The sequence below is a fragment of the Emydura macquarii genome, unplaced genomic scaffold, assembly GCF_026122565.2.
Source record: "Emydura macquarii macquarii isolate MOO-44397 ecotype Brisbane River unplaced genomic scaffold, CSIRO-AGI_Emac_v2 contig_629, whole genome shotgun sequence".
NCBI lineage: Eukaryota > Metazoa > Chordata > Testudines > Chelidae > Emydura > Emydura macquarii.
In genome coordinates, this window is record NW_027130766.1 from 5,465,876 (window position 1) to 5,493,615 (window position 27,740).

Sequence of the window (27,740 nt, forward strand, 5' to 3'; positions counted from 1 at the left end):
AGCTGCCCTGGGGTCCCCCCGATCATTCCTATTGTTGCAACTTGCAGGGGGAGCCCATTTAAGGAAGAGCCCCCTCATATTGCTGACTGCAGAGGAGACGGCTTGATGGGGGGGGGGTTGCGTCACCCTAGGTCCCTCCATGATTTCAGGCTGTGGTGCACGCGGGGGAGGGGCCTGGTTTTAGAGAGAGCCCCCCCCCCCCCGGCCCACGTTACTCCAAGTTGCAAGACTGTTGGGGGGGGGGCAGGCTCTCTACTAATGGGGGTGGGTGAAGGGATCCCATTTTGGGGGGGATCCCCGATTTCCCCCTCCCCGTTAGTGCAGGGGGCACTGGGGGCAGCTCGCTTCCAGTACAGAGGGGACCCAGCCCCCCAGGACTGCAGGCTGCGGGGGGGGGAGCCCCCCAGCTACGCCCTTCGTGCAGCTCCGAGGGGGCGCCGCTGGCCTGTTCCTCCCCCCCCCACCCCGCCCCCGCGGTGCATGGGGCGGAGCAGCCCGGCCGAGCTCTCCGTGCCGCGGGATGCAGCGGGCTGAGGCCCGGCCACGTCAGCACCCCGAGGGGGCTGCCCCGGGAGGCGGCGGCGGCGGCGGGGACCGAGCAGCTGGAGCCACTGGAGCCATGGACCCCGCAGGGCTGCTGGTACCAGGGGGACTCCGGGGACAGGGGCGCGGGCGGCTCCTCTGCCTCCGGGGACGGGGCTCGCCCGCAGCGATGCCAACTCGGCAACTTCTCGGCCGCTGGGCAAAACTTTCTGCGCTGGGAGCAGCGCCGGGGAGGGAATCCCGGGGGACAGTCCGGGGAGGTTCCAGGGGGAGTCCCGGGAGGTTCCAGGGGGAGTCCCCGGTGGGGGAGAAGAGTCCCCGGAAGCAGAGTCCCTGGGGAGAAGAGATGGGGGCAGGGGAGCCAGGCCTAGGGGGTAAAGGGCAGTGCCGGGGGGCTGGAGGTTCTGGTGCCAGGCCCTTCTGAACCCAGGTTCTGGTGCCAGGCCCCGCCCTCAGCTGGTTCTGGAGCCAGACCCCTTGGGGAGCCATCTCAGCCCAGGCTCTGGTGCCAGGTCCCCCGGGAGCCATCTCAGCTCTGGTTCTGGTGCCAGGCCCATCTCAGTCCTCTCGGCCCAGGTTCTGTGGTACACTTGGACTCGGACTCTGGAGCAGTCAGTGCATGACAGAACTTGGGTTTGGATGGACCCTTTCGCTAATGGCCCCCAGCCATCGAATCTCCTCCGGCTCCTGGGACAGGGGATCCGGCCTGGAGCGGGGCCTCTGGCTTCACAGGGATGAAAGTGGATCAGCACAAGGCCAGACACAGAGTGGGCCAGGCTGTCTGCACTGGAGACTGTGAGCACTACGGCCCCATTTCAGCCTCATGGGGGTCACTCTGGGGAATGTTGCAGACCCTGTCCCGGGGCATGCAAGGCAGCTGGGTTCTGGACATACCTGGATGCAGCCTCTGGCTTCACACTGTCCTTATGTCAGTTTCAGGAGCCTTCCCTCTACACAGTCAAGGCCATTTTCATCTTGGACAATGATGGACAGCGACTCTTAGCCAAGGTAAATGCCACTTGCCCCAGAAGAAAACCCTAACACCAGGCCTCTGGCCTCCCAGGGAGGTGGGGCTGGCTAGGGCCGCTCCTGTGGAGTGAGAAGCAAAGCCAGAGGCATCATCGCTTTGTGGAGGCCTCTACACCTCCTCAAAACACATTCCTCCGTGAGGCCTGTCGACCCTATAGGTATTTGCTAGGTACGGCAACAATGTAATGAGCCTACAAGGTCTGTAAAACAATAGCTTAGCAGCTAACCCTAGATCATAAGTTATCACAAGAGAGAACTGCTGACAGGTAACCACAAGATGCTAGTTTATACCAGTTTGGGATATTTTACATTAGGAACATCAGCAGATGTCTGACCACAAGAATGCCATGGTGACTAATTTATATATATGCTAATAAACTTGAGGTACGTGGACTAGTAACTTATGGGAGAAGGGCACCCCAGCCTTAGTAGGGTGAGGAAATACAAATAAGGAAAAGGGGAGAAACCTCTACTGAATATGCACTAGGCATAGTGACAGCAGCATCTCAGCCTGTGTGCCTGCTTGGGAGATATAACTCTTGGGAGATGCCAGGATGACAACCACTGGTGCTGATGAACATGGGGCGGAAGATGACTTACGCTTCGGGTTCTTTTGCAAGGGATGGTATGCATATACGGATGCTCAGATGCACATTCTGCGTTGTCTCGATCTACCTTGCTGGATTGGAGTATTTGTAACTTCCTGTATTAACCCAACTATTGCAAATTCAAAAGGTTTCTCTTGAATGTGAGCGTTGCAGTTGTGTACATCGGGGTTCCCAACTGAACTTTAATTTTAATAATACGGGGCATGATCTTGGGACAAGAACCTCAGATTGTTAACTGGGAATTCTTAAGTAATCAATTAAATTAATACACAATCAATAGATCAGGCAACACCTATAAACCTAAAGTCCTCCATACATTGAATGTTAACGCGCGCACACACACACACACACACACACACACACACACACACAAATCATTGATCTAACACGACAGGTAGCAAACAGTACCCATTTGTCACTTGCTTTGCTGGATCATTTCCTTCCAGCCTTTGTCTTGTTCAGATTATGAGCCTGTCTTCATAGCTGTCTGTAAAGCACCTGGCAATTTCCTCATTTTTACAGCATTTGCCTTTTTAAATGTTCACCCCAGATGGAATTGTATTTTCTGATGCCTCCTCTGAGTGGGCCGGGACTGCATTATATACACTGGCTGGGTGTTGGGCGAGTTGATCTTTATAATTTCTATGATTGTTATGGAAACTCATGGGGTAATAGACATTGATTGTGACTTCTAGATTAATATCATTGGTACTGCGGAAGCATCTAAGAGCCCTAGTCGTGCACCAGGACCCCCTACTGCTAGGTGTTGTACAAGCACAGAACAAAAAGACAATCCCTGCCCCAAAGAGCTTCCAATCTAAGTCTACAAGGAACAGACCATACAGGAAGCACATGGAAATAACACAGTACTGGTGGGCATGATAGGCTCATCACACCTATCCGTGATCCAGGTTTTGAAGGCACCACTGCGAAGGAGAGTTTGAAGGAAAGATTTGAAGAGGAACAGTGAAGTGGCCTTGACTTGCGGAGAGAAACCGTGATCCCAAAGCTACTTAAGTGACTATTTCCCAGCCACCCCAAAATGTTCTTTGATATGGCTGTCAGCATAGAGAGCCTTTTATGGGTCTCTGTATTGATTCTCTCACCATGATTGGTTCATCTAGCTCAGCTCTCTTTACTTTTTCTTCCTATTCCGTTGGCTAGTCCCATGGCTGCTCTAACTCCTTTGTTCCCATCCTCTGCAGTACTACGACGACACCTTTCCATCCACAAAAGAACAGAAGACCTTTGAGAGCAGTGTTTTCAACAAAACCCACAAAACTGACAGTAAGTAGCTGAGTTTTGGGTGAGGGACCAGAAGATGAAGAGGAGAGTTTCCCTATATGTTCCTTCAGGCCATTGGCTACTTATATCACTGGATTATATGGAGGTTGCCAGTGGTTATGCACCCCTTGGAGTGTGTGATAACTTCTTTGTCCCATGGGTATTGCAGTCCAGGAAGGGGAGTTGAAAGGGTCCCGATATTGATGATAACACCCTGGAGGTGATCATCTCAAATCGCTCAAAAGAAATAGCGTAAGGACGCTAGCAAGGCCTATGCAACATCTCACGTTTGCACACAACTGCTGGCCCAGGAGTTTGATAAGCAGTGGTTGCAACACCTGAGATGAGACCTTTACGCCACCTCACCTGGAACAATTCAGTTTACGACACTGCTTCTGATGTGGGTAGGAAGCTATAAGATTTGGTTCAGTCAGTTCTCCCTGCCCCATCCCACAGTCCAGTGTGAGATACTTCAGGAGTCCCAGAATACACTGGGGCCATCACAGTCGCATGCTGGCAAATCAGAACCAGCACTGCCATGCTGGGTGGCCGGACTGTTGCCAGAAGAATGAGGACGACCAGGAACTTAAAGTGTTTGACATCCTGCCCGTGGTGTGGATGCACATCCCGTTGCCCTCCTGTAGGGGCGAGGCCAGGTTTGCCGTCCCATCTCCCCATGCAGACAGCGTGTTCTAACGTTACAGAGATCCGTGCTTACGTTGCCTCCCATTCTCCTTCCCTCCCGTTGTGTCAGGTGAGATCGCCTTTCTGGAGGGATTGACCATCGTCTATAAAAGCAGCATCGACCTCTTTTTCTACGTGGTGGGGAGCTCCCAGGAAAACGAGGTAACTCCCTGGGTCCCACTCCTCCCTGGGATAACAGAACAGGAGGGGCAGCTAAATGCTGGAGTTTCTTCTCTTTCCCCACTCGCTCTGCTCTGTGGGAGAGAGGCGCTCCGTTCCCACTCGCCGGGCCTTGCACTGGGATGGTTTTCCATGTCCTCAAGCCCTGCCCCGGCTCCATTGAGTTTGGGGCAGGATTTATCTCCTCTTCCTGGAGGTGCCCTGGGTCCTGCTCCTGGTTCCTAGGCCGCTCACTGATGCTGCTCGCTTACGTCTGGCTCTGTCTGCATGGCTTTCTGTTCGGCGGCCAGGACTGCCGTCCGTCAGACACCCTGAGACTCGGGTTGCCAGCAGAGTGCACATGAGTGGAGGGTCCCTGAGGGCATCTCTACACTGCATTGACGCGGGTCTCCTTCTCCTCCTTTAGCTGATGCTGGTGGCTGTTCTGACCTGTCTCTTCGACTCCCTCAATCACATGTTACGGTGAGTATATGGCCACGGCCAGAGCTCCTGATCCCATCTAGCGAGATCGCCCAGGGACAGGCTCCGGGGGCCCAAACTGGCTCTAATAACAACAGTGCTTTCCTTGCCCCATCCCCTTCCACCCAAGCATCTCAAAGCCCTTGAAGGAATCAAGCCTCACAGCCTTGAAAGCTATTGAGGACAGGGGCTCTGTCCTCCCTGGGGTATGGGCCAGCACTTCCTGAGTGCTAACAGAATACCCATAACAACAATTCTCTGTGGAGTGGCTGCTATGCGCTCCATTTTACAGATGGGGAAACTGAGGCACAGACTGGGAAAGTGACTTGCCCAAGGTTATCCAATGCCTCAGTGACAACACCCAGGAGTTCTGACTCCTGTTCCGTGCTGTAACCACTAGACCGCACCTGCTCTTGTTGCTGGAAGGAAACCCAGGAGTCCTGGCTCCCAGCTGATTGCCCTCAGCATGAGACTCCCAGGTGCTAGGGATGCAGTGGAGTTGGAGACCAGTTCTTGCGGCGGGGCCTTGAAGTGAGACAGCGGGTGTCATCCTTCCCCTGCACACGAGAGTCTCCGGTCCCCTGAGCAGCTGGCATTACTGTACCGGGAGGAGAAAGGAGGCTGGGAGTGGGGGGAGGTCTCTGCAGCTGCGTTGGGACTCAGTGCTCCAGACCTGGTTGTATGGAGTGTCTCGAAGTCTCATGGGCTCACACTGTCTTGCCTTCAGGAAGAACGTCGAGAAGCGCTCCCTGCTGGACAACCTGGACGGGGCGTTCCTTGTGGTGGACGAGATCGTCGATGGGGGGTGAGGCGCCGTGGGGCTTTGCTCGGAGCTGTGGAGGGGAGGGGAAGGGAAGGAGAGGGCAGACAGGCTAGTCAGGCACTGAAGGGAGAGAGGCCAAAAGCCCGGTCTATTGCTGAAAGTCCCGGAAGAACGAGGGAGTCATCAGAGCCAGGGTTCCCACTGCAGTGCTGGCCGTGGGCTGGCTGCTGGCTCAGGGGGCTGGAACCTTCCATCTCTGGGTCTCCAGTTCAAATCCAGCCCATGTTGGTAATAACCAAAAGCCTTTACCATCTGGTGGCTGTTGATGACCAGCATGAAATGAGTTGGGCAGGTCTCAGTCCAATCTCTAATGGACAAACCACAGCTAGCTGCCCTCTTTGTCATCCAAGTACTGAACAGGCAAAGATGATGGAACTTCATTAGCACCACAACCCAGCTCTTATATTGCACTTGTGATCCATAGATCTCAAAGTGCTTTACAAAGGAGGGCAGTATCACCAGCCTCATTTTACAGATGGGGAAACTGAGGCACGGGGAGGGAAGGTGACCTGCCTACGGTCACTCAGCATGCCTGTTTGAACCCACGTCTCCTGAGTCAAGTCCAGTGTTCTATCAGGGCTGAGGTTCGCTGGTGGGGAGGGGGAAAAGTTTGCTTTGCCAGTGCCTATGCTATATTGTTCTGGGAGCAAGGGGGGAGGGGGTCAGTTTCTACAGCAGTCCATCTGGCCCCTTGCCTCAGCTCAGAACTCACACCCATTTTGTCGCAACGGGGAGCAAAACACCATTAACGTGCCCTTAGGAGGAGCCGTGATCTGATGGGAAAATGCCATTGCTCCCCTTGTTCGTAGGGTGATTCTGGAGAGCGATCCTCAGCAAGTGATCCAGAAAGTGAACTTCAGGGTGAGTGCCTCCCGCAGCCTGTCCCCGCTGTCTGCACAGCCCCTCCGTCAGTGCTTCCTTCCCTTCTCTGTCCTTCAAGCCCTCCGCTCTAATTTCCCTCTTTAACTCTCTCCATCTCAGACGGCCTCGGAGCCTGCGGCGTATGGGTTTGTTCTCTTTGATTATATCGCCGGTAACTCAGAGCAGAGTGAATCTGTGCCTGCCAAGGGTGGCAAGTAGGCAGCGGCCAGATGGGAAGCAGGTGTGAGGTCACTTCCTTCTAAGCATGTCGCACGTGGCCCCACTGCGTGGCCATGGGGAGCTCCGGTGGGCTAGTTGGGAGGTCACGCCCTCTTCTGCATGACGCGGGTGACTTGGGAGTGACAGTCAGGCTTGGAGGGATTCTGTTTTCATTAATGACTGTTGTTAATTGTCAGTTTCTGCCTCCATCCAAAAATCTTTTAACAAATAAAACTGGCATGGAGGGAGCGGAAAGGGACTGATTTCCAAACGGATCAGGCACCCAACAGCTCCCATTTAGGCACCTAAACAAATTTTCCAAAGAGCTGCTGGGCTTTGAGCGCTTCTAAAAATGTTCCCACAGGGATACCATACTCTCATAGAGAACTAGCGTCTCCTGCTGCCTTAAACTGTATCCAACAGGTCTGATTATGGAATAGCAATGACGCCATATGATTTTTATCACCAAATCTATTGCAAATCTCAACTGTTGTGAGATTTTGGCTAACCAGCAAGGAGTATCCGCGTTTATTTACTTCCAGGGCGGAGTTTGTTGATAAAAATGTTGTAAAAAGAGTTCTCAGAAATAAACCCCAATCGCCTTCAAAACTGATCGAAGCTACTCGGATCGTTCCAAGCCTGTAGTAGCCTTGTGTGCTTGCTTTTGGGCTCGGCCAGTTTGAACTCTGGCTCAAAGAACAGATCTAAATCAGTCTGAGCCATGCTAATTGGGTGAGAATTTCGCTGCCTACTAAGGCGTTTTCGGCAATACCGATTTGTACTGAGGTTGCCACTGTGTAAAGTTCTTGTCAATGCATAGCTGGGTCCGTAACCTTGCGGGGTTACTGTAACAACCCTACCCATGACGTGATTATCTGGCCATTACCAGCTACTGACATGGTTGTCTTGCTGTGGACTTTGGATGGTTTAACTGCGTAGGTGTAATCAAATTAACCAGTGTCCTACCTCCCAGACTTCCAGCCAGGACAGTATCCTAGTGCACAGTGTACGTGCCGTCCTGTGCACCAACAGCTAAGGCATTGTGGGATAGCCACCAGATTTTCCCAGCATGCATAGCTGTTGACACATGGCGCATGGGAAAACAGTGCTCTATGAACACACCCCGTCATTAGCTGTGTTGTGTCAGTCGAGCATGCCCGGATCCATGCTCGCTGTGCTTGTATCAGGGCCTACGAAAGGCTTGGAAGCAAGAAGAAGTAAAACTATCCCAAACAAGACCTGTCTCTTCCACAGCAACTGATCCGTGCTGGTGTGATCTGAGCCCAGAGCTGCCCAGGCACGTAACTAGCCAAAGCGGAGGCGGTTGTTCCACTTGAGAGCAGAGTAAACAAATGCTTCAGACATGCCAGCTGCATGGTGTTTCCTAATCCAGCTCCCCCAAGATTGTTGGAAACAGCTGGGGCACAAGGCGCTCCTATCTCTCTCTCTGTGTTTGCGTAACACAAGCCCTCAGCAGATAGCAGCCGTGACCACAGGCAGCTGGGAAGGAGAATGGCATTCCCCGGCCCTGGTGACACCCGGAGAGGCTCTGGGGAGCTGAGGAGTGGATTACAGAGCAGCGTGGAGAGCTCTCAAAATGAGTTCTCTTGCACTGTGTGTGTGTGTGTGGTGGAGGGCACCCTACAAGCAAAAAGAATAATCACAGTAATGTCGTGCATGGCTCTTTCAGAGGATCTCAAGGTTCTTCATCTCATAACGCTCCCTTGAGGCAGGGGAGGGCTCTGCCGGGCTCATGCCACCCGTGGCTGAAATGCAGCCACCTCTGGGGTGGAATGTGGCAGCTCTTTTAACAGCCACCCAGCACAACAGGAAGTGAAGCCTGTTTCATTCAAATGAACCTACAGAGGGGATTTAGGTGGGCAGGATGTGATCACCTGAGTGGAAACATGGCCAGGACATTAGGGCTAACGCATCTAAGTGCCCAGATATCTTGAATGCCTGCAGACAGTCACCATGACCTCAGGTTTGTGCATCACCTAAAAGTCTGACCCTCCAGAGCCTTAGGCATGGGCCGTAGAGGTTTCCTAAGGAATGAGGCAACCAAACCCTAGAACTGCTTTTGAAAAAACCTCACCATCGCCACCTCCCTGTTTCACGCAGGGTCCTCCATCCAGGTGCTGATCTAGCCTGCCTCCGTTTAGCTTCCTTGAATTGGCTGGAGCCCAAAAGCAGGTGGTTTAGCTAGATGTGCTGCACAGAGCACCATAGCAGAGGCTGAAAACAGGCATCAGGTGGGGCCTGGCCCCGGTGGGATTTTCCTTCATGTCTAGCGAAGGGGAGCTTGCCCTCCAGCCTGCTTGGCCTCCTCCTCCTCCTCCTCCTCCTCCACGCACAAGGCCCAGCCCCAAGTTGCACCTGCACAGAGCAGCAGTGGCATCTCCCGAGCGAGCCATCGCTGCCAGCCTGTACTTCCCGCCAAACCACGGCAGGAAGCTGCAGCTCAGAACGGCGCATCCGGGGGTAGGGCCAGGGAAGCCGCAGGATGGGGCTCTGCTCCTCCCTTTGCTAGGGAGGCCGAAGGGTGCACCCAGATCTGTGTTTGAAGTGGGGCAATGGGGCCTTTGGGCTGCCCCCGGTGAGCCCCTGCTCTGTCTCCTGGCCAGCCCTTACCTGCACCATGAATAAATGATTCCAGCCCGCACTTGGAGATGCTCCCCTCCTCCCGCGTGCTCACGCCCATCTGACCTGCTCCCCCCACTCACTCTCCCATGCCCTTTCTGATGCATCACCCCCACCGTGCCCTGCACTCACTCCAATACCCTTCCCCGCTCCTTAAACCTCTGCCGTTTTCCTTCCTTTAGGTGGACGACAGCCCTCTGTCTGAGCAAAGCGTCGCCCAGGTAAGGGTCCCAGGACTCCCCTTTCCTCTCTGGGGGCTGGCATGGGATGGCAGTGACTGGGCAGTGGAGGAGGCCTGGTGAAGTGGCCCCTGTCCCTGCAGCACCAGCATGGAGGAGACAGATGCTGTGTGCTGCAGCGATCAGCGCCTGGGCACACTGGGCTAGCCATTGGAAGCACACAACAAGACTGTGTGACACAAGGAATGGGTATTCGAATACCCCTGGGGGCGCACAGACCCGTGGGGGGGGGGTCTTCGCAAGAAGGGGTTTGTGACAGTGCCCCCTGGTAGCTGTAGCATCAGCACAGCCCCTTCCATCATTGTGAGCCCTCAACTGTCAGCATTTAAATCACCAGGTCCCACTCACAGCAACACGTCAATGTCCCTTTCTGTGGCCAAGGAAACTTCACCTCCCTCCCGTGATGTGTCTCATTGTCCCCCTTTAAAGACATTGGGGCACAGAGTGGTGAAGTGACATGGCCAAGTTCACACAGCGGGTCCAGCGCAGGAGAGGAGCTCACGAGTCCTGATTTACAATCTTCTGCTCTAACCACCGGCTGACACCCGCCTGCCTCTAGAATAGCGCCCAGGAATCCTGACTCCCCGCTCCCCTGGCCGGCTCTCACCACCAAGTAGCACTTTGAGGGGACGGGAGGTTGGGAGAACATTGGAACAGAAACGTGCTGAGCTTGGACTCACGTGTCCCTAGCAGGCTTTGCTCTGCTGGGTCCAGCATTGTAACAATGCTCCTGGGTGCCCACAGCGTAGTGTGAGTCATCAAACCGAGCTCCCCCCTCCCCACTTCCTCATATAGCCGGTGAGGACAGGGCAAGGTGAGTGAGTCAGAGGGTTACAGACAGCGTGTCCTTCTCTGGGGCAGGCTCCTGGCATCGCATGTGGGGAGGCTGGGGTTGGGGGATGTCTCTGGGCTGCTGGAAAAGCCGGGTCTGCCTGGGGAGAATCAGCACAAACCTTTCAGAGCCCCTCACGCACTCTCTCCTTGCAGGTCTTTCTGTCCAGACTAATCCTGTCAGCTTGAGCACTAGGGCTGAGTCCTTGTCTAACCCAGCACTAACCACCTCCAGTCCTCACAGCGGGCAGAGTAAGTGACTCCCACCCACAGCGGGGGCCCATCACTGCACACGCCTCTGTTGCCTGTGGCATCAGTACCCATGTAACCCCTTCCTTCCCTCACCTCCAAAGAACCAGCTGGAAAAAAACTCCCTGCCCGGGGGTCTGTTCTGTTTACGCAGTGCAGCCAGTACGTACCGCCACCCGCTATGCCCAGTCACATCTGTCCGTGGCTGGCATCATGCCATCCCTAGGAATTTCCTCTCTCTTCTTTACTCATTCCTCGGGCCCCAGGTGGCTTAGCATGTTTGCACCCATAGACATACCCAGCTGTGCGAATTGCTGGGTGATCAGGATGGCTGGGATGAAGAAGCCCATTTGAGATTGGGAGAGGGGTGCCTAAAATGGCTTTAAATGATGAAGAGGGAGTTACAGAAAGTTGCCTGGGGTTCTTTGGGAGTACGTAGCTGCCTGTTGAAATGGTCCCAACTACCTGATTTCCTTTGCTGGCTGCTTCCCTCGGCACGTGCACTCTGTTGTATGTAACTGCATGTGTATCCAGGGTGATCACAGCTTGGACTGACCAGTCAGGTGTATGGGTCTAAAGCCAGTTCCCCTCAGCACCGATGTCTTTGCCCCTCGGAAAAATCCACCTCTAATTTGGATCAGGAACTGTATTCGGTGGACAGGTGTGAAACCTGGTTTTAAACATTGGTTCCAGCCAGTGTTTGCCCTGAGTTGCGATAGACAGACCCCAATTTGAAGGCCTCCTGGATCGGAGGCTGTTCAGATCAGGGGTTCTTTTTAGGATCCACCTCTAGTCCCAGCAAACTCTGATGATGGGGTGGCACCAATTGGTGGTTAGGGTCCAGGATGTAGTTTAGGGAGAAACTGAGGCTAGAGTGGGGTTCCCAGGCATACCTAATTCCTGGAGCCAGAGGAGAGAAGTGCCTCCCCACACCATGGCATTGCAAAACTGCTGCATCTTCCTGAGCATCTGAGCCCAGAGAGCAGCCCAAGAGCTTTTATGAACAAGGGGAATCTCTGGTTGTTGGGTCTGGGGGATTTGAGTCCCTGTTTCCTTCTAGAAATGGAGGGAGCTATAGAAATAAACAGGCTAAAGGAGCGAATTTTCCCCCCATGTCAAGAGTCCTTGCGTTTCACACAGGTGCCACCCCATTGAAGAGGCACATCTGCCACCTAGTGACCGGTTGGGGGAAATCGGGACTCAAACCACCCTGCTTGTTTCATGGAGACACATCAGAAATCTCCCTCTCTTAGAATGGGGCAGGTTTATGTTGGCACTAAATGGGTCTCCTGGTGCCCGTGAAGGAGTCCTGCTGAGTTCATATGGAGTTGTAATCCGTTTTCAGAATCCCCGAGGCTGTGGGGCTTAATATCTCTCTGTTTTTCTTCTCTTTTCCATCCCCCCACCTCCTTAATAGGTTCTGCAATCTGCCAAAGAGCAAATTAAATGGTCCTTATTAAAGTGAAAGTCCCAGAGGAGAGCGCCTGGATCCTCCCTATTGGATGGGTCTGAACCACGACGGCAACTGATGCCTCGCCTTATTCGATTAGCCGTTTGCAAATTGGCATTGAAAGTCTGATGAAAGCTTTTGGGTACGCTGCAAAATGGCTGACGTCGGCCGCGCCTCCAGCCTTCCATGGACGCTGGCTTCAACCAAGTCTCTGTGGCGTGAAATTCTCTGCATGCTAACGGGGAGGGAGGGGGCTGGGAGAATTAACCGGTTAACAGACCAAATTCTGCTCCTTAAACCAGTGTAAATGTGGAGTGACGTCAAAGGGGTTATTTCAGATTGGCAATGGTGTAACTGAGAGCAGAACCTGGCCCAAGAGCCATTAAGAACTCCAGAACCATTCAGCGGAATTAGTAATTATCTTAGGAACGAATAGGAGATTGATTCCTTGTCTTTACAACACTTAAAGCCCTGCGTGAGAGTCGGTTAGAATTTGTTTGGTACTAGCAGAGCCAGAACGTACTAGAATTTAATCTTCAGTTTCACCATTAAAGAGCTGGTGCCTTTCTTTGCAGGGCTGTCACTAATGCACGCACACTTGCTGACCAACGCTGAGAGCCAATGAGTGCTCCTCATTGAGGGTCGAGGCCCTGCAGACGCCGCCTGAGACTTTCAAAATCATTGAAGGGACTTGCATGCCCTTTTCCCATTCACACAAATGGGGCTTGGGCACCCAGGTCGCCCTAGGCTCTTTGGAAAATCTCCAGCCACTTCCAAAATCGCCGCCGCCATCTCCCAAGGCAGCCAGCGCTTTGATCTCTGTGGGGGTGGCTAAGCATGAAGCCTGCTCACCACCCACGTGCCACTGTCCCGTCCACCCAAATGGGGATGAGTGTGCAGAAACAATTGTCACCCTGTCAAAGTAAGATTCAAAACCGCCACGTGACAAGCAATAATAATATAACCTCCTAGCTCTTACAAGGTACTTTTCATCAGTAGATCAGAAAGTGCTTTACAAAAGAGATCAGGATCATTATCCCCATTGCACAGATGGAAAAACTGAGGCACAGAGCGGGGATGTGCTCTCCCCAACGTCACCCAGCAGGCCAGTGGTAGAGCCAGAAATAGAACCCAGGTCTCCTGAGTCCCAATCCAGTTCTCCAGCCACTAGGCAGCATTGCCTCCCTCATGCAGCTTTGGCCGTAGTAAATTTTGGAAACAGCCCTGCTACAATTAGTTGTCGGCTCAAACATCATTAAAGGCCCCTGGTGCAGTGAAAATCCTATGTTCAGAAAAACCATTTCCTTCCTTTAACACGCCAGATTACTAATCGTAAGAAAAAACTGAAAATGGAGAATGGCCAATTGTGCGATACTTACTTCTATTGAGGGCTTGGTACATTTCAATCAATTTCTGTACGCTGCGCACACCCAGCTTCCTTTATGATCAACAAATAAAGTTTTATATTACATGGGTAATTTTTCCCCATCCGTCTCTCCTGTCTGTAGTGTGTGTGGGGTGCCAGCATGTTTCTATTACAGCGCCACACAGAATTAAGACTGTGTCAGTTTTTCCATTACAAGGCTTGATTTTGAAGGGGTTTATAACTCATCCATAAAAATCATTCTGGACGAAGGCGCAGCATCAGCCTGGGACGTGTATATTTTTGTTAAATGTTTTTCCTTCGGCGGCAGCAGCAGCGCTCCCAGAAAGCTTGCATTTGTTATCTTTACCGTGAACTTCTGCTCCCTGCTGCTTCTTAATGTGGCTTGGAGGGTGCTGAAATATTTATTTTACTTCAAGACAAGCAGACTTGTTTCTGGCCTAGTGCAATTTTTCTCAATGACCAGTCCATGGACCGGCGCCGGTCTCTGAGAGCTCCCTGATACCATTTAGGAAGTCAGCAAACTGGTCCCTGGTATCGAAAAGGTTGAGAAACACTAGCCTAGTGTACTTGAGAACTTTCCTGGCTGTCTTCAGCCTGCATGGCAGCTGTGTGAGTCCTCATGGCACTGTGTGCCCAGGAGTCTGAGAAAAAGGAATTGCTGGTGATTTTTCATCAGGAGCTTGGATCAAAATATGGGTGGGTGGGTGGGGAGGGCGTCTGGTGTTTTTTCCACATCTTGCTCTTTAGCTGGTGCAAGAAACGTGTCTGGTGCAGGCCCAGGGTCACAGAAAGAGTTAATGCATCACTGCCACATGGCCAGAGTCACTTGGGGTGCGAGGGGAGGAGGAGGCAGGAGTGGGGCATGTTGCGTGGGAAGGGGTTCATTCCCCTCCCCCAGGTAACCAGGCTCCACTAGATTCAGCCCTGGATCCTAAGCTCTTGAGAACCTCATGCACGTGGCCTGGGCTCCCCCAGATCTTGGAGAAAAGCCAGGAATGTCTTGCATCATGGCTTGATTCTTCCTCTTTTTTGCGACGGTCCCTAACGCCTCCGCCTCGGCGTAGGTCTGTCTCTTGTGCCTTGCTCCCCCGCATGAGACGCACGCACGCACGCAAGGCGCCTTCATAACCCCGCCCCCAGCCACTCGCGACACCGCCCCCAGCTGCGCTTAGCCCCGCCTCTCCCCCCGGCCGTAGCGGGCCCCGAGCCCCAGGCTCCCCATTAGTGATCCTGCAGCGCCACCTGCTGGCGGAAACGGAAAGTGCAGCCTCCTTGCGATGATGCCCAGGGACTAAAACGTGTTCCCAGTCTCCATCCCTGTTCCAGCTCCAGGGTTCCCCAGCTCCACCCTTTCCCCCATATCCCCCCAGCCCTAGGGTTCCCCAGCTCAACCCTTTCCCCCATAGATTCCCCGCAGCCTCGGAGCCCCCAGATCCACCCCATAGCCCTTTCCCCCAGCCCCAGGGCCCCCAGTGCCACCATTTCCCCCACAGGTCCCTTTAGCCAATCTCTTTGCCCACTCCCAACTTGCCCCCAGCCCCAAAGCCCTGCACCACCTTGTCTCCACCCTCTTCCAATCCAGAGGCCTTAACCTCCTGCTCCTCAGGTCCAAGCCCCACCGCTTCCCTTCACTCTCAGTCCCAGCCCCTATTCACTCTCTCAGTCCCCCTCCCAGCCCCAGCCATTCACGCTGGGCTTTTGCACCACTTGCCCAGGTGTGAGAGGGAGACCAAGGGTTCGGCTCTGCCCCCTCCCACCGCTGGCCTGTGCATCCTGCAGTTTGAGCTGGGGGGAGGGTGTCTTTAATTTTCCCAGAAAATATCAGTGGCCCGACATTCACAAGCAATCCTACATTAACAAACCCGTGCACACAGACCAGTCAGGGCAAGGGGGTGACCCTACAATAACAAACCAGTGCACACAGATCAAACTGGGGAGAAGGAGGGAGTGATCTTACAATAACAAAGCACGGCACTCATCCCAGACTTTTGAGGTCACCCTACAACAACAAACCACTGCACACTGCCCAGACTTAGGGGTGACCCTAAAATTACGAGCCAGTATCCCCAGCACTCATCAGCGACCCTACAATAACAAACCAGTAGCTGGGAATAGCCCTACTATAACAAACCAGCACACCCAGCCCAGTTCTTGTGAGTGGAGGGGGACAATTGAAAACTACTTTGATGAGCTCTCTGTAAAGCGTGTCTCTGGCTGGACCCTCCCGTGGGCAGGTGCCATGCAGCAGCAGCTGGCTGGGGGCTCTCTGATCAGCAGGTCCCCCAGTGGCTGGAGCAGACCCTTTTCCTAGCTCAGACCAGCAATGCACCCTTGGCCCAGCAGGGTCAGCACTCAGAGGGACATCACACCTGGGAGCCCTCTCCAAGCCAGGGCTATGGGGCTTGGGGTACAGATGCTGCTCCTCTGGGTCTTTGTTGGGCGAGGGCTGGAGGTTTGGGGGGGTGGGACTTTCCTCCCCACTCCTGGTCTTTACCAGTAATTGTGGTTACCCCTGGGGTTGTGATCTCCTTGAGAGATTCCAGCAGCCCACACTGCAAATGAGTTCCTTCTGGCTCCCTGCCAGGGAGTGGGGAAAGAATCCCCCACCAATTCTGCATCCATCCATCCTTTCCTCCTTCCTTCGGTTTCCCCCTCCAGCTGCCTCTGACGTGCCAAAGATGCCAATGACCTCCCCTGATGAGCTGGCTCTGCCCTGCAGAGCATCTGCCATGCAAGCTGTACTCTAACGCTGCATGAGGCAGAGAGCGGCTGATATAAACTCCACAGCCCAGTGGCTTAAGGGACCTGGGCCAGGGCTAGGGAGCGCAGCATTGGTTCTGAGAGCTGCAGCCTCCCTGGAACCACACGTTCAAAATCCAGAAGGACCCTTCACCCTTGCTAGGCAGATGCATTGAATTCCACACATGGCCCTTTCGGAGCAGACCTGAGGAGACTGCTTTGCATGGTCACTAAAAATGCAAGGCATTTGATGGGAGAGAAGGGAAGAGTCTGCCCCAGTGTCAGCGAGGCTGTATGCTGGGATGTTTTGGGGATCGCTCAAAGCATTAAGGGTTCTGTCACCATCTGCTCTGTAATTTTGGGTGTCAATGTGATGCTTAGCCAGCTCACAGGCATAAAGGTCTCACCCTGACTTCCACCAACCTAGTTACTCCTTTCAGGGTGACCCTACCAGCCCGTCCGGTCGCAAATCTCCCCGAATGATCTCCCCAAGTTCTCAACTACCAGACATGCAGACATTTCCCCTCTGGTTCATCACTGCCAAAGGAGAGAATCCTGCCCCCAGTTATCAGCTCATGCAGGCACACACACAATCTGCACAGTTTGCACAGCAGATAGCTGGGGGAGAAAATAAACAAAAGGCAAATTGAATAGAAAAACCGCAGATTCAATGCTGAAGTAGTGAGGGAGAGCAAACACAGACAAGTCACAGAGAATACACATACAGATGCAACTTTAGGCTTTCCACTTCTCTATGAGCTAAATTCCCTTTCCTATGGTCTTGTCTACACTAGCGCTTATGCTGGCAAAACTTTTGTTGCTCAGGGGTGTGAAAAAACACCCCCTGAGCAACTAAGTTTTGCTGGCATAAGTGCTAGTGTAGACAAGACCTCATATAAAATACTTATTGCCTCTGGACAGTTTCCCAGTGTACCCGTCATAGAGGGGATCCAGCATTTCACCAACAGTGCCATGCCTAGATGCTGGCCCTCAGTTTCTGGCTTTTTTTTTTTAAACGCTTTTCACTCAGAGTATGGTGATTCACGGTGGGGGAAATTCTTGCCTCTTGGTGGGCTTGTCTACACTTGAAACACTCCCATTAGTGCAGTAAACCCACCTCCCCAAGAGGCAGTAGCTAAGTCAACAGAAGAATTTTTCCATTGACCTGCCATTGTCTACACGGGGACTTGGGTTTCAGGAGCGTGGATTTTTCACACCCCTGAGTGATGTAGTTATATGCCAATGTCATTTTCTAATGTAGACTAGGCCTTAGTTTTCCAAGACTGGGGTTTTCTTTTCAGTTTCAATTGGTTTCCATGTTTTCCCATTACCTCTAATGGTCTACCAGGGTCGTTCCCTGGCTGGACAATGGATGGGGCATTTGAAGTTAGTTTCATGTAAACTGGCTTGGAAGGAGTCCCTCCCTGCTATAAGTGTATTTGAAATTGTAGTTCTGGTCATGCACATAGCATTCTATATACATCACTACACAGATTCATACCCCCCAGTCTGTACCTGTATCTCCTCATGCCCAGCCAAGTTCAGAACATTACAAGCTTTCATAAAAGACCCTTACCTGGCATATTGTTATACACAATTACCTTGTATACAACCAGTTGATTTAACAGCTTATTCTTTGGGGTTCAGACCCCTTGTTCTCCCTTTGGGGTGTCTGGACCCTGATTGTCACATAGCCCCAAGCCAGAACTGGCTGCATTTCAGTGGTGCAGGATGTTTATAGCTCTGAAGAGCTTCAGGCTGGAAGGTGCTTTGACATGTATGTGGCTATGTTAAATCAGAGGCAAGGCGAGTTTGAGAGAAGTGGCACAGGGCGAGGGAGAAATGGGGTGGAGATCCAGAAATGGGGTGGAGACACAGGGGGAGGGCTGCTCCTGACAGCAGGAGCTGCAGAGGAGAAGACTCCGGCAGTACCTGCCGGGAGAAGCTAGGTGAGCTGGGCTGGAAAGACCAACAGGGCGATTAGAAGGGGAATGGGAGAGTCCCTGCTTTTGCCTCCAACTTATGACTGACGCCAGGCCTAGAGCGCCTGCTCCCACTGCCTTCCTGACATTCTCCATGGAGCCGGATCGGCGAGCTCCAGTCACTCAGCCTGGATGCCAGCCAAGCACCATTCCTCCTGGCACCAGTCTCCCCAGACAGCTTCATTAGCCGTTGGCATGTGGCTGGCTTGTCCCAGATCGGAGACAGACACAAGTGGCAGTGCACGGGCACTAAAGGCAGAAATTGCCGCCCCCACCCACATGCGAGCTGAGCCTAACAGCTGCTGCTCAGCAGAAGAGACTTGCAGGGGAGCGTCGGGGGCCCCCAAATCCCTTCTTCTGCCTTCCACCTTCCCCCACCTCATGGTCTTGTGCTCCTTTCCTTGGGGAGGATCCCCCATTTATCACTTTCACACACACCCCCCACCTCCTCTGCTGGACCCAAACTAGAGCAGATCCCAACACTGCTGCTCCCTATTTTAATAAAAGTTGGGAGGCCCTGGGTGAAAGTGCAAGGGTTCCAGGGTGTGATGCAGCACATAAGTCTGGTGCAGGATGCAGGGTGGTGCTGGGGTGCAAAGCATGGTACCACGGGGTCAAGGCAGCTAAACTGTAAGAGGCTTCAGAGGACAGTGCAGCCCCAGGGTTTGGGGTGCAAGGGCAGGGCTGCGCTGGGGTTCAGTGGCTGGAGGGCAGCACTGTGGCTTGGGTGGGGCCTTGAAGTTTTGGGGAAGATGCAGCTCCCCCCTGAATCCCAGCATCATTCTGCTGCCTGAACCCCATGGCCGCCCGGCAGCCCCTCCCTGAATCCTAGTGCTATTCTAGCCCCTCAAACCCTGGTGCCAACCTGCCCCCTCCAAATCTCAATGCCACCCTACACCTCACCGCTGCCTTGGTGTCACCCTGCACACAGCCCGAGCTCCAGTGCCACACTGCACCCCACAAACCCTCTGACAGCACAGCTGCCCTGAACCCCGCTGCTGCATTTTGCACCCGTGAGCCCCAGCACCACCCTGCTGGAGCTGGAGCTGTGGGGGTGATGCAAGTTTTGGGGTTCCCTGGGGGAGGCACTGGGTTTCAGAGGGGTGCACAGGCTGGCAGTGGGGGTGCAGTGCAGCTGGGGGGCGGTCTGGTAAATCATCCAGCCTCACCCCCCCGGTCCAATCTCCATGGTGCTTTCCCAGCAAGACCAGCCGTCACTCCGAGTCCGAGCCGACTCCAAGTTCCCCACGTGCCCTACCTTTATAGCCACTTACCGTGAAACCAGGCCCTCGCGTCATTGGCTGCTTGGCAGCAAAGGCAGCCCTCGCCTGATTGGCTCGTGGCCAGACATTGATGAACGGCTTTGCCCGTGACTGGCTGGGACCCTGGCGGCGTCACTGGCTGCGCCGCCCCGCCCCTTTTCTGCACGCCGCCTTGGTCCCAGCACGCTGGAGAGCAGGGAGCGTGTTTAGAGCAGCGAGGGTGGACTCAGTTTCCCTGGGGAGGCCCGCAGCTGAATCAGGCTGCACCCATCCAGCCCCATCTCCCTCTCCCTCTCCCTGGCTGCTGGGGATGGGGTGACGTTCCCTGAGCCCTTCTGCCTCCCCAGGACCAGCAAAGAGAGCCACATTGTTCTTACTTCTGCCCCACACCGGGGGCTGTGTGGGACCCCCACCCACCCTACACTAGGAGGGGCTGTCTGGGTACCTACCCCTCCAGAGCCCCCTCTGGCCCACACCCAGGGGGGCTGTCTCTCCCCTCCCCTGAGTCCCTTCTGCCCCGCTTCGCAATGAGGCTGCTCTAATGGGATGACTTGGGTCTGCCAACCCCGCTCTGAGCCGCCTCGAAACCATCAGCGGGCAGAGATTGTGGGATGGGGAGAAGGGGGCACCATGACATCTGCTGGAGAAACACCTGCTTCCCCTTTCACAAGGCAAACCAGAGCCGTGGGGCAGAGGACGGATCCGTCTGTCCCCAGCAGATGGCAATGTAGGATCAACCAGAGTCTCTGGAAGGTGTCTCAGAGCCCCAGAGAGATACAGAGGGCTCACAGCACGCTGGCCACAGGCTTCACAGTGAGGTGGGAAGTCGTATGCACAGTGCACGGCAGAGTCTAGTTGCACTACAGAACCAGCTCCCCCAGGGCTCGCTCTGGATTAGCCCAGATGTCTAGAACCAGCTTCCCCAGCAGCTCTGGGCCTTACAGGGGATGCTCTCTCCATGCTTTAACGTATGCTTGAGAACTGCTCCTATTCCAGTCTGCATCAGGTAGAAAACCAATGCGAGGGAGGAGCCCGGGCGGGAGGCTGAGGCACCCTGCAGGCTCCCCCACTGCAACTGCTGGAGGGACATTTGTCTCCCCTGGGCTCCCCATTGACAAAGGGAGGAAGGGGAAGAAACAGGCTAGAGAAAAAGACACAACCAGAAAGCAAAGACCTGGAGGGAAGCGAAGGAAACAGCTGCTGCCTCCTCTGCCCCCTCAACCGCCTGCATTTTGCAACCAAAGGCCAAGCATGGAGACCTGTCAAGGTGCCACCTGAGGTGACAGGTGGGGAGCACATGGGAATCCAGCTGTCCTGAGTAGAGAAACCCAGCTCCATTTCACCCCAGCGCCCTTCACTGCAGGAGTCAGTTCCAAGTCCCCCTCCTTGTATCACACCTTGCCTGTGTTCTTCTGTAGCTCCCCTGGCTGTAGCGTCTGAGCACCTCCCAGCCTGTGATGTGTTTATCTCCTCCACACCCCTTGGCAAGGTCGGGCAGGGCTGTTACCCTCATGTTACAGGTACGGAGAAGTCTGTGGCACAACAAGGAACTGAACCCCAGTTGCCTAGTGCTATAGCCCCTGGACTATCCTTCCTCCCCAGCCCTATAGCCTTGCTCCTGCCGACCTCACAGGCTTATGCAGCCAGATTTTGCATTGCCCTGTGACCCTAGCTAAGTTTGTACAAAAAGGCCCCAAGGCAGCCCTACGGCCCTCTCCCCCTCTGCTCCCATTCAAAATACACCCAAATGCAGGGAGCCCCTCTGCCCCATGCAGAGGCCCAGCACAACAGGCTGATGTCAGGGGGCAGGCTAGGGGCATGGCTGTGGTATGCCTATGCCCTGATTATTTCAAAGGGCTGCACCCCTACACACCCAGTATGTTAGGCAGCAGCAAAGTGGGTGCCAGTGGCTTTGAAGAGCATTTCCAACTAACCATTCTGGGTCTTCCAAAGGCAGCTCAGGGCAGCGGTGAGGGGGAATCTGGAAGCAGCAGCACCTCAGCTGGCTGCTGTATGAAGAGGGCTAGCCTCTGGGTTGAATCCTGTCTCTGAGCAGCTTGTCTGATACCTACAGCTGCTCCCAAACAGGGAAGGACAGATCTGAGAGTTGGTTGCAGCAAAGAAAGGGACACTGTATCCAGGGAGCATGGTATCCATGTTCTGGGATGAGGGAGCCACTAGTAGAGAGGACAAGGAAATAACTCCACCTAGGAATGGACAGTGTGGGGGAAGCTTGCCCTGCCATGCCCAGGCTGCCTTCCACTCTGGGGCTACTTCTCCAGCGCTGTCAATGCAGCACCCTGCTTAAACCCTGTGTAGAAAGAGTCTGCCAAGAACAAAGAGGAGAAGGCGGGAAAGGAGTGGAGGTGAGGGGAGCCTGAAACAATGGCTGCATTGTCCACTCCTTTCACGGCTTGCAGCATATACCCCCTGCCCCAGTGACTCACTTTACCGCCTACCCTGACCTCCCAGTCAGTGGCTCACCTCTGGCTGACACACTGACAAAGACAGAGCTACAGACAATCAACTCGGAGGAGCCTGACAAAAGACATCACTACCAAGGGGGCCGCCACTGTGTCCATCATAGATGTTGGGATAGGATGACACTGGGGAGGGGTCTTGGAAAGGCCCCCAATGGCCAGGATTCTGGCTCAGCTCCTTGGGAAAGCAGTGGTGGCTCTGGAGTTCAGCTAGCTGCATGCAGTGTGTGCACTGAGGGACTGGGGAAGGGAAGCCAGAGAGCAGAGGCCACAAGGGCAAAGAACAGAGCTCCCCTCCCCGCCAAACTCTGGCAGCTGGTCATACCTCAAAGGATAGGAATTCCCTCTGCACGGGCCGCCTCCATTTTTACCTCTGGGGATGGTCTCTCCAGGCTGAGGCACGTGGGTAGAGTGGGAAGAGGAAAGCTCCCTGAAGCTGTCTGTGCTGCACCTGTTTTGGAGATGAAGAGGAGAGTTTGGTCTCAGGGCTGTGAACCTAGTACCTTCCACCAATGCTACGGATTTCCTTCCCCGCCCCAAAAATAGTTTCTCTGAGGGCTACCAAATCCTTCAAGGAGTTTTTAACTCCTCTTATGTGTGCATCTGGAGGTGGGAGTGCGCAACCCCTTGCAACTGTCTCAGAAGGAAATAATTCACAGCAAAGTTAATCATTCAGAAAGTCCCTGTTGTGAGTTAATCAGGCCCTTCCTGCTAAGTTTGCACATAGCCAGATTTGTGATCTTGTCATTAGCACTGACTCAGATAATGCTCCTTCTTGTACCACATGATTGTGGGATTTCTGTGGAACCAGAGACAAATCAGGCAATATTTGAAGTTTTACATAGAGCACCAGCTCCTAGAGCCAAGTGATTCTGAGAGACTCTCAGCTTTCATTGAAAACAAAATATGTAAGTTTCTAGCCCTGGTAGTTGCAGAAAAAAAAAAAAAAAATCTTACACACTTGACCCAAGTGTCATCCTAAAGGCTCAGAAACCAGAAGGGAATTTTTGTTTTGTTTTGAATCTCATGACTTTTCAGGGCAGGGGGTGTCTGACATATCATTTTGGAACATTTGGGGTTCCAATATTGGATTCCATGGAGAAAAGGCTACTGGTGCAGTGATACCACTACCCATCTATTTATCTGTATTCATCAGGTGACTCTTCTCTTATATTTACATAGTAAGCTCTTTGGGAACTGTCTTTTTGTTCTGTGATGGTACAGTACCTAGCACCATGGCGTCCTGACCTGCAATTAGGGCCTCTAGGCACTACAGAAAAGCAAATAAATAAATAATGGGATCTAGATCCAACAATGTGGACACAGTCAGGCATTGGTTACCCACATACACCCCTGGCACAGACAATCCCTCTTCGCTAGCAACGCTCAATGCCCAGATGGATTCTTATCTTCCTCCTCCTGAATCTTTCCCTTTCATCTCAAGAGAGGCAGCTCAGATATTACAGTTCTATTAGGATTATATACCAAGAGCACCAGCAGCCCCGGAGGCATCAGAGCCTTGTTGTGCTAGGGGCTGTACAAACACATTGGAAGAGGGAGTCCCTGCCCTTAATAGACAATAGAGATGAGAGCATCTGAAATGGAATCAGACAGGGGTGGGGGATTCATCCCTGCACAGCAGCATGCTTCCCTCCCTCTCAGGGAATACCCCCAAGGTAGGGAACCTTGAAGCAGGCACTGAGATGGCATAGCTGACCCTATGCCATCCCCCAGAGGATTCCCCACCATCAGGGCAGTGAGGGGCCATACCCAGGATCGTCCTATGGCTTGGCTATTCCCTGCTGCCACAAGGGCCCCTGGGGTGGTGTGTAATTTGGCACAAATTAGGGCAGCTAGAGACCAGGAGGGCACATTGGCTCCCTTCTCCGTCTCTGTACTGGTGAACTGGAACCAAAGGAAAGGGGGCCGGGGAATGTGGGGAGTAAATTACAGCTAGATCCCAGCGGCTGTGTGCGGTGATCTGGCTCCCAAGTCTCATAGTTCTTGGCCGGACCTCGTGGTCCACTGAGCCCGTGTCCCCGGCTTAATCAGCCCCTGGCGGAAAATGCTCATGAGCAGGCAGGGGTAGGGGAGGAGGAGCCCAGACGCCACCGCAGCCCAAATATTTGTCCCCATGGCCCTTCATCTTCTCTCCAGCGTATAGTCCAGCCTCACCCTTCCAACTCCCACCCGATGGCCAAGCCAGGCCTCGAGGGGGCAATGAAAACTGCCTCCATGTGAACGCCTGCTCTGTGCATGCGTGGGGGGGGGGGGGGGGAGAAGCTGTCCTGGGGGATTTTCCGGCGGGGGGGGAAGGGGATTTGATTTTCGCCCAGGCCGTATGGCGAAGGCTGCGAAGATGGAGATAATCAGTGAGCCAGTGAGACAAGGCAGAGCATCGACAGCAGGAGGTCTAGGCAGTCGTCATGGCAACCGAGGCCTACTGGGCCACTTGAGCCTCGGCCTACCTCCATTTCCACAGCCTAACATCTGCTTTCCCAAGGGCTGCTGGGAATTTGGGAGGGTGGTGGGGGGGGGAATGGGTGGCGTTTCCCCGTTAAAAAAAAGGAAGGGTGGGGGGGGACAAATTAGGCCGTGTGTCCAATAAGGGGAGGGGAAGGTATTTATTAGTGCCAGGGAGAGGTTGTTCCGCCGGCCGCTTTGATTGATGCCCCAGCCCCCATCTTGTCAGTCTGTTTTTGTCTCCAGGATAGAAAGGGGAAAAAAAAAAAAGAATCGGGCGGGGGGAGCTGCAAAGCGCCGGGGTTGTTAATGGGAGCCGGGCGCTTTTTCATGTTTCCCGAGGCTGTCACCCTTGATTGATAGTTCAGACAATGATTGGCCAGTGCAGGGACCGGCTGCTTATCCAGAGCATCTTCCGAGAGCCCCATGCGCTGGAGGAAGGGAGAGAAAGAAGCGATTCTAGCGGGGGGGGAGGGGCGGGGAAGCAATTAAAGAGCCATGATTGTGCAGTGTCCCCTCTACCTGCCACCTACCTGGGTGGAGGGGGAGAGCACGGTCCCCAGGAGAAGGGTGGCAGGGACGGGAGACAGTTTCAGACCTCGAGAGACACTGCCCACCAAATTGGACAGCAAATCCAGTCACACGAGGCAGCCTGGGCCCCGGGGAGCTGGCAGGGAGGATGGGGCTGGTTTGATGCTGAGTGAAATGCCACTCAGGACCAGGGTATTTACTGAGTCCTTAGCTTGGTGAATCGCGATCTTAGATGCAAGATCCAAGACTGGCAGATGCTCATGTTCTACTAAAATATCTACCTAGAGTATCAATATCCTGCTACCCTCTCTTCCTTACCTCCTTTCCCTCTCCTGTCTCTTTCTATCCTCTTCTTTCTCTATCCCTTTTTCTATTCTTCATTCTCAGTATTGCTGCTTTCTATCCCTCCTGTCTCCTCCTCCTCCTCTCTTTTTCAACTTTCTTCTTTCTCTCTCTTTCTATCCCATTCTTTCTCTGTCTGGCCATGACCCCACAGCCCGTGCATTGCTCTCCCTGAGAAGAGAAGGATGCTGAGATAAGAGACTGGATTGTCAGAGGCCTGGTTAATGATTCTTCCTGCCTCTCCTTATATCTGTGATGCCCCCTGTGCAGGGTGAGAACCGGAGCTCAGCCAGTGAGGAGTCAAAGTCCATAGTCTACTCAAGCACAGCTCTGCTCCTGCCAGACTCTGCCTTCCCTGCTCTCTGCGCAGCCTGTCTGAACATCATGACCAGGGGCCATTGGGAAGCATCATGCACAAGGACAGGAGCACAAGAGGAGGCTAGTGGGATTTGGGGCACTAACAATGTCTGCCAGGAAATGTAATAGCTTCAAAAAAGCAACCCCTCATGAAACTGGCATATAAATAACAAGATTTAAAAACAATTTTTTTGTCCCAATCCTCAGAGATATTTAAGCATTTGAAATCAATGGGGATCAGGTACCTACACACTTGTGAGAGTCTGCATCTTTGGGTTCTTTGTATTTACACTTTGGTTTTTGAACCATGGATCACGTTTTCAAGCTTTTCTCTGTCACCACCAGACGCTTATATTTTCTTTTAAACCAAAACTGAAATTCTTTCGTGTTCAGATGACTCTAGGAGCTGGGGATTTAAGGAGAATCTCAAATATTCCAAGAGCTGGCCAAGTTGAGATTTTCAGCAGCACTCCAGACCCAGTGGCACCTGTTATGACACTAACATGCCAAAATCTTTTGACTGTCTAACTCTTATTTCGTTGTTTAGATAGAAGCTGGACTTGTGAAAAACCCAGCCCTGGATCTCACTTGGACAGAGAAAGGTCTAACACAGTCCAACGGGAAGTTGGAAGCTAGACAAATTTAGAGTGGAAATAAAGTGTAAATTTTTTACATTAAGGGTAATTAACAACGGGAACAATTTACCAGCGGTCGTGGTGGATCCTCCATTGTAGACAATTTTAAAATTAAGATTGGATGTTTTTCTAAAAGATCTGCTCTAGGAATTATTTTGTGGAAGTTCTCTGGCCTGTGCTATACAGGAGGTCAGAGTAGAGGATCACAGTGTTCCTTTCTGGCCTAGGAATCTATGACTATGAGCACGTTTTGTTACTAGAATAGCACAAAGAGCATGATTCCCTGACTGGGCTTTTCCTACTCAGGTAGGTGGAGTAAATTGCACCTAAATCGGCTATATGCCTTTCATGCACAGGTAAACTCAGGCACGGATAGGTCCACTTACTTGCGCAAGGTCACACGGTATTGGAATCAGGAACAGAACCCAGGTGTTCTGATTCCCATACCCCTGCTCTAAAACTAGACCACATTCCTGAGAGATGTAACATGGAATCTGGCCCAGTGTCCTTCCCCAACTCTTACCCTAAACTATAGTATGGCTGTGAAACAGCTGCCAGATTCCACCCCAGAGGTGGCTGCATTTCAGAGGCAGATGAAGTGATCTCTCCATGTTACCTACCTACCTTCCTCCCAGGGCAGGATGTGAGAAGAGGCAACATAATGGTTAGAACAATCCTGGCAATCATGTGATGTGGGATCTAATGCTTTCTCTAGCACTGACTTGCTGCATGACTTTGGATACTCATCTCCCCTTTCTGTGCCAGCTAAATGCTTGGAGATCCTCAGATGGAGCAGAGCTGGGGTTTAGCCCAGTATTTATCATTCTCCCTTGGCTGTTTCTTATCAGCTAAGCATTTGGAGGCAGCGGGGAGGGGGGACAAGTTTATACAACAGACGTTCTACAAAGGAAATGTGCCATACACTGTTTGCAGAACTGGGGCTATAATACATTCGTCCCAAGGTGCACTGGGGCATCTGTCGCACAGTTAAGTATTGTTTTAACGTGAAGATTTAGGGCTCTTTAAGCAGCTGTATTGTCTACACATAAGAAAGCAAAGAGAGTAAATGTTACCAAGGGGGCTCTGAAGTGGCACAGCAAGGGAGGGGGGAAGTTTGAAGTATGAGGGAGAGAGGTGTGGGGGGAAGGGAGAAGAGTGAGCCATACTAACCATAAGTACAAAGGCACTGGAGGAGGCATAGAAATTGGCTTCTTTGCCTCATCCATTCTGCATTCTCCTAATGACAATATTGCTCTGAGACCTGAAGCACTCATGACAGAAGGGGGGTGATTGGGTGGAAAGAATGACTGCGGGGGGGAGAGGGGGGAGAAGAGAAGATGGACAGGGTGGGGCAGGGACAGACAGTGAGTGAGGGAAGAAGAATAGACAGAGTGTGTTAGACCCCAGGGAAAAATAAACAGTGCGGGTAGGCTGGTCAGATGTGGAGAGGGGGATACAGACAG

General features: G+C 53.2%; 1 protein-coding gene and 1 long non-coding RNA gene across 6 annotated transcripts; one reads left to right on the forward strand and one right to left on the reverse strand.

Annotated features, from left to right (window-relative positions):
* The first annotated feature begins 476 nt into the window (after positions 1–476).
* COPZ2 (COPI coat complex subunit zeta 2) lies at positions 477–13,577 on the forward strand. Of its 5 annotated transcripts, none has more exons than XR_010918515.1 (10): positions 477–640; positions 1,477–1,551; positions 3,386–3,467; positions 4,219–4,310; positions 4,735–4,790; positions 5,515–5,592; positions 6,420–6,471; positions 6,592–6,712; positions 9,513–9,551; positions 12,067–13,577. XR_010918515.1 is itself a non-coding variant. In XM_067541130.1 (10 exons), exons 1-10 carry the CDS (start codon positions 521–523, stop codon positions 12,107–12,109), a joined length of 663 nt encoding a protein of 220 aa, XP_067397231.1. In that variant the 5' UTR covers positions 477–520; the 3' UTR covers positions 12,110–13,577. The 5 variants fall into 5 exon arrangements, 2 of the variants coding, with proteins under 2 accessions (XP_067397231.1, XP_067397230.1); XR_010918516.1 differs by lacking the exon at positions 6,592–6,712 and adding an exon at positions 10,557–10,652; XR_010918517.1 differs by lacking the exons at positions 6,592–6,712; positions 12,067–13,577 and adding exons at positions 10,557–10,652; positions 11,790–11,854.
* On the reverse strand, positions 10,196–22,395 carry LOC137148398 (uncharacterized). The gene is made up of 2 exons (XR_010918518.1): positions 22,275–22,395; positions 10,196–10,501 (listed from the first exon to the last, which is right to left on the reverse strand). It is a non-coding gene; the product is annotated as an uncharacterized lncRNA (long non-coding RNA).
* Between the last annotated feature and the right edge of the window lie 5,345 nt (positions 22,396–27,740).

Coding starts and splice junctions, on each gene's coding strand:
- COPZ2 (XM_067541130.1), top strand. CDS start 521: ATGCAGCGGGCTGAGGCCCGGCCACGTCAGCACCCCGAGGGGGCTGCC. Junction 1,552..3,385: donor GACAGCGACTCTTAGCCAAG/GTAAATGCCACT, acceptor CATCCTCTGCAG/TACTACGACGACACCTTTCC. Junction 4,311..4,734: donor GGAGCTCCCAGGAAAACGAG/GTAACTCCCTGG, acceptor CTCCTCCTTTAG/CTGATGCTGGTGGCTGTTCT.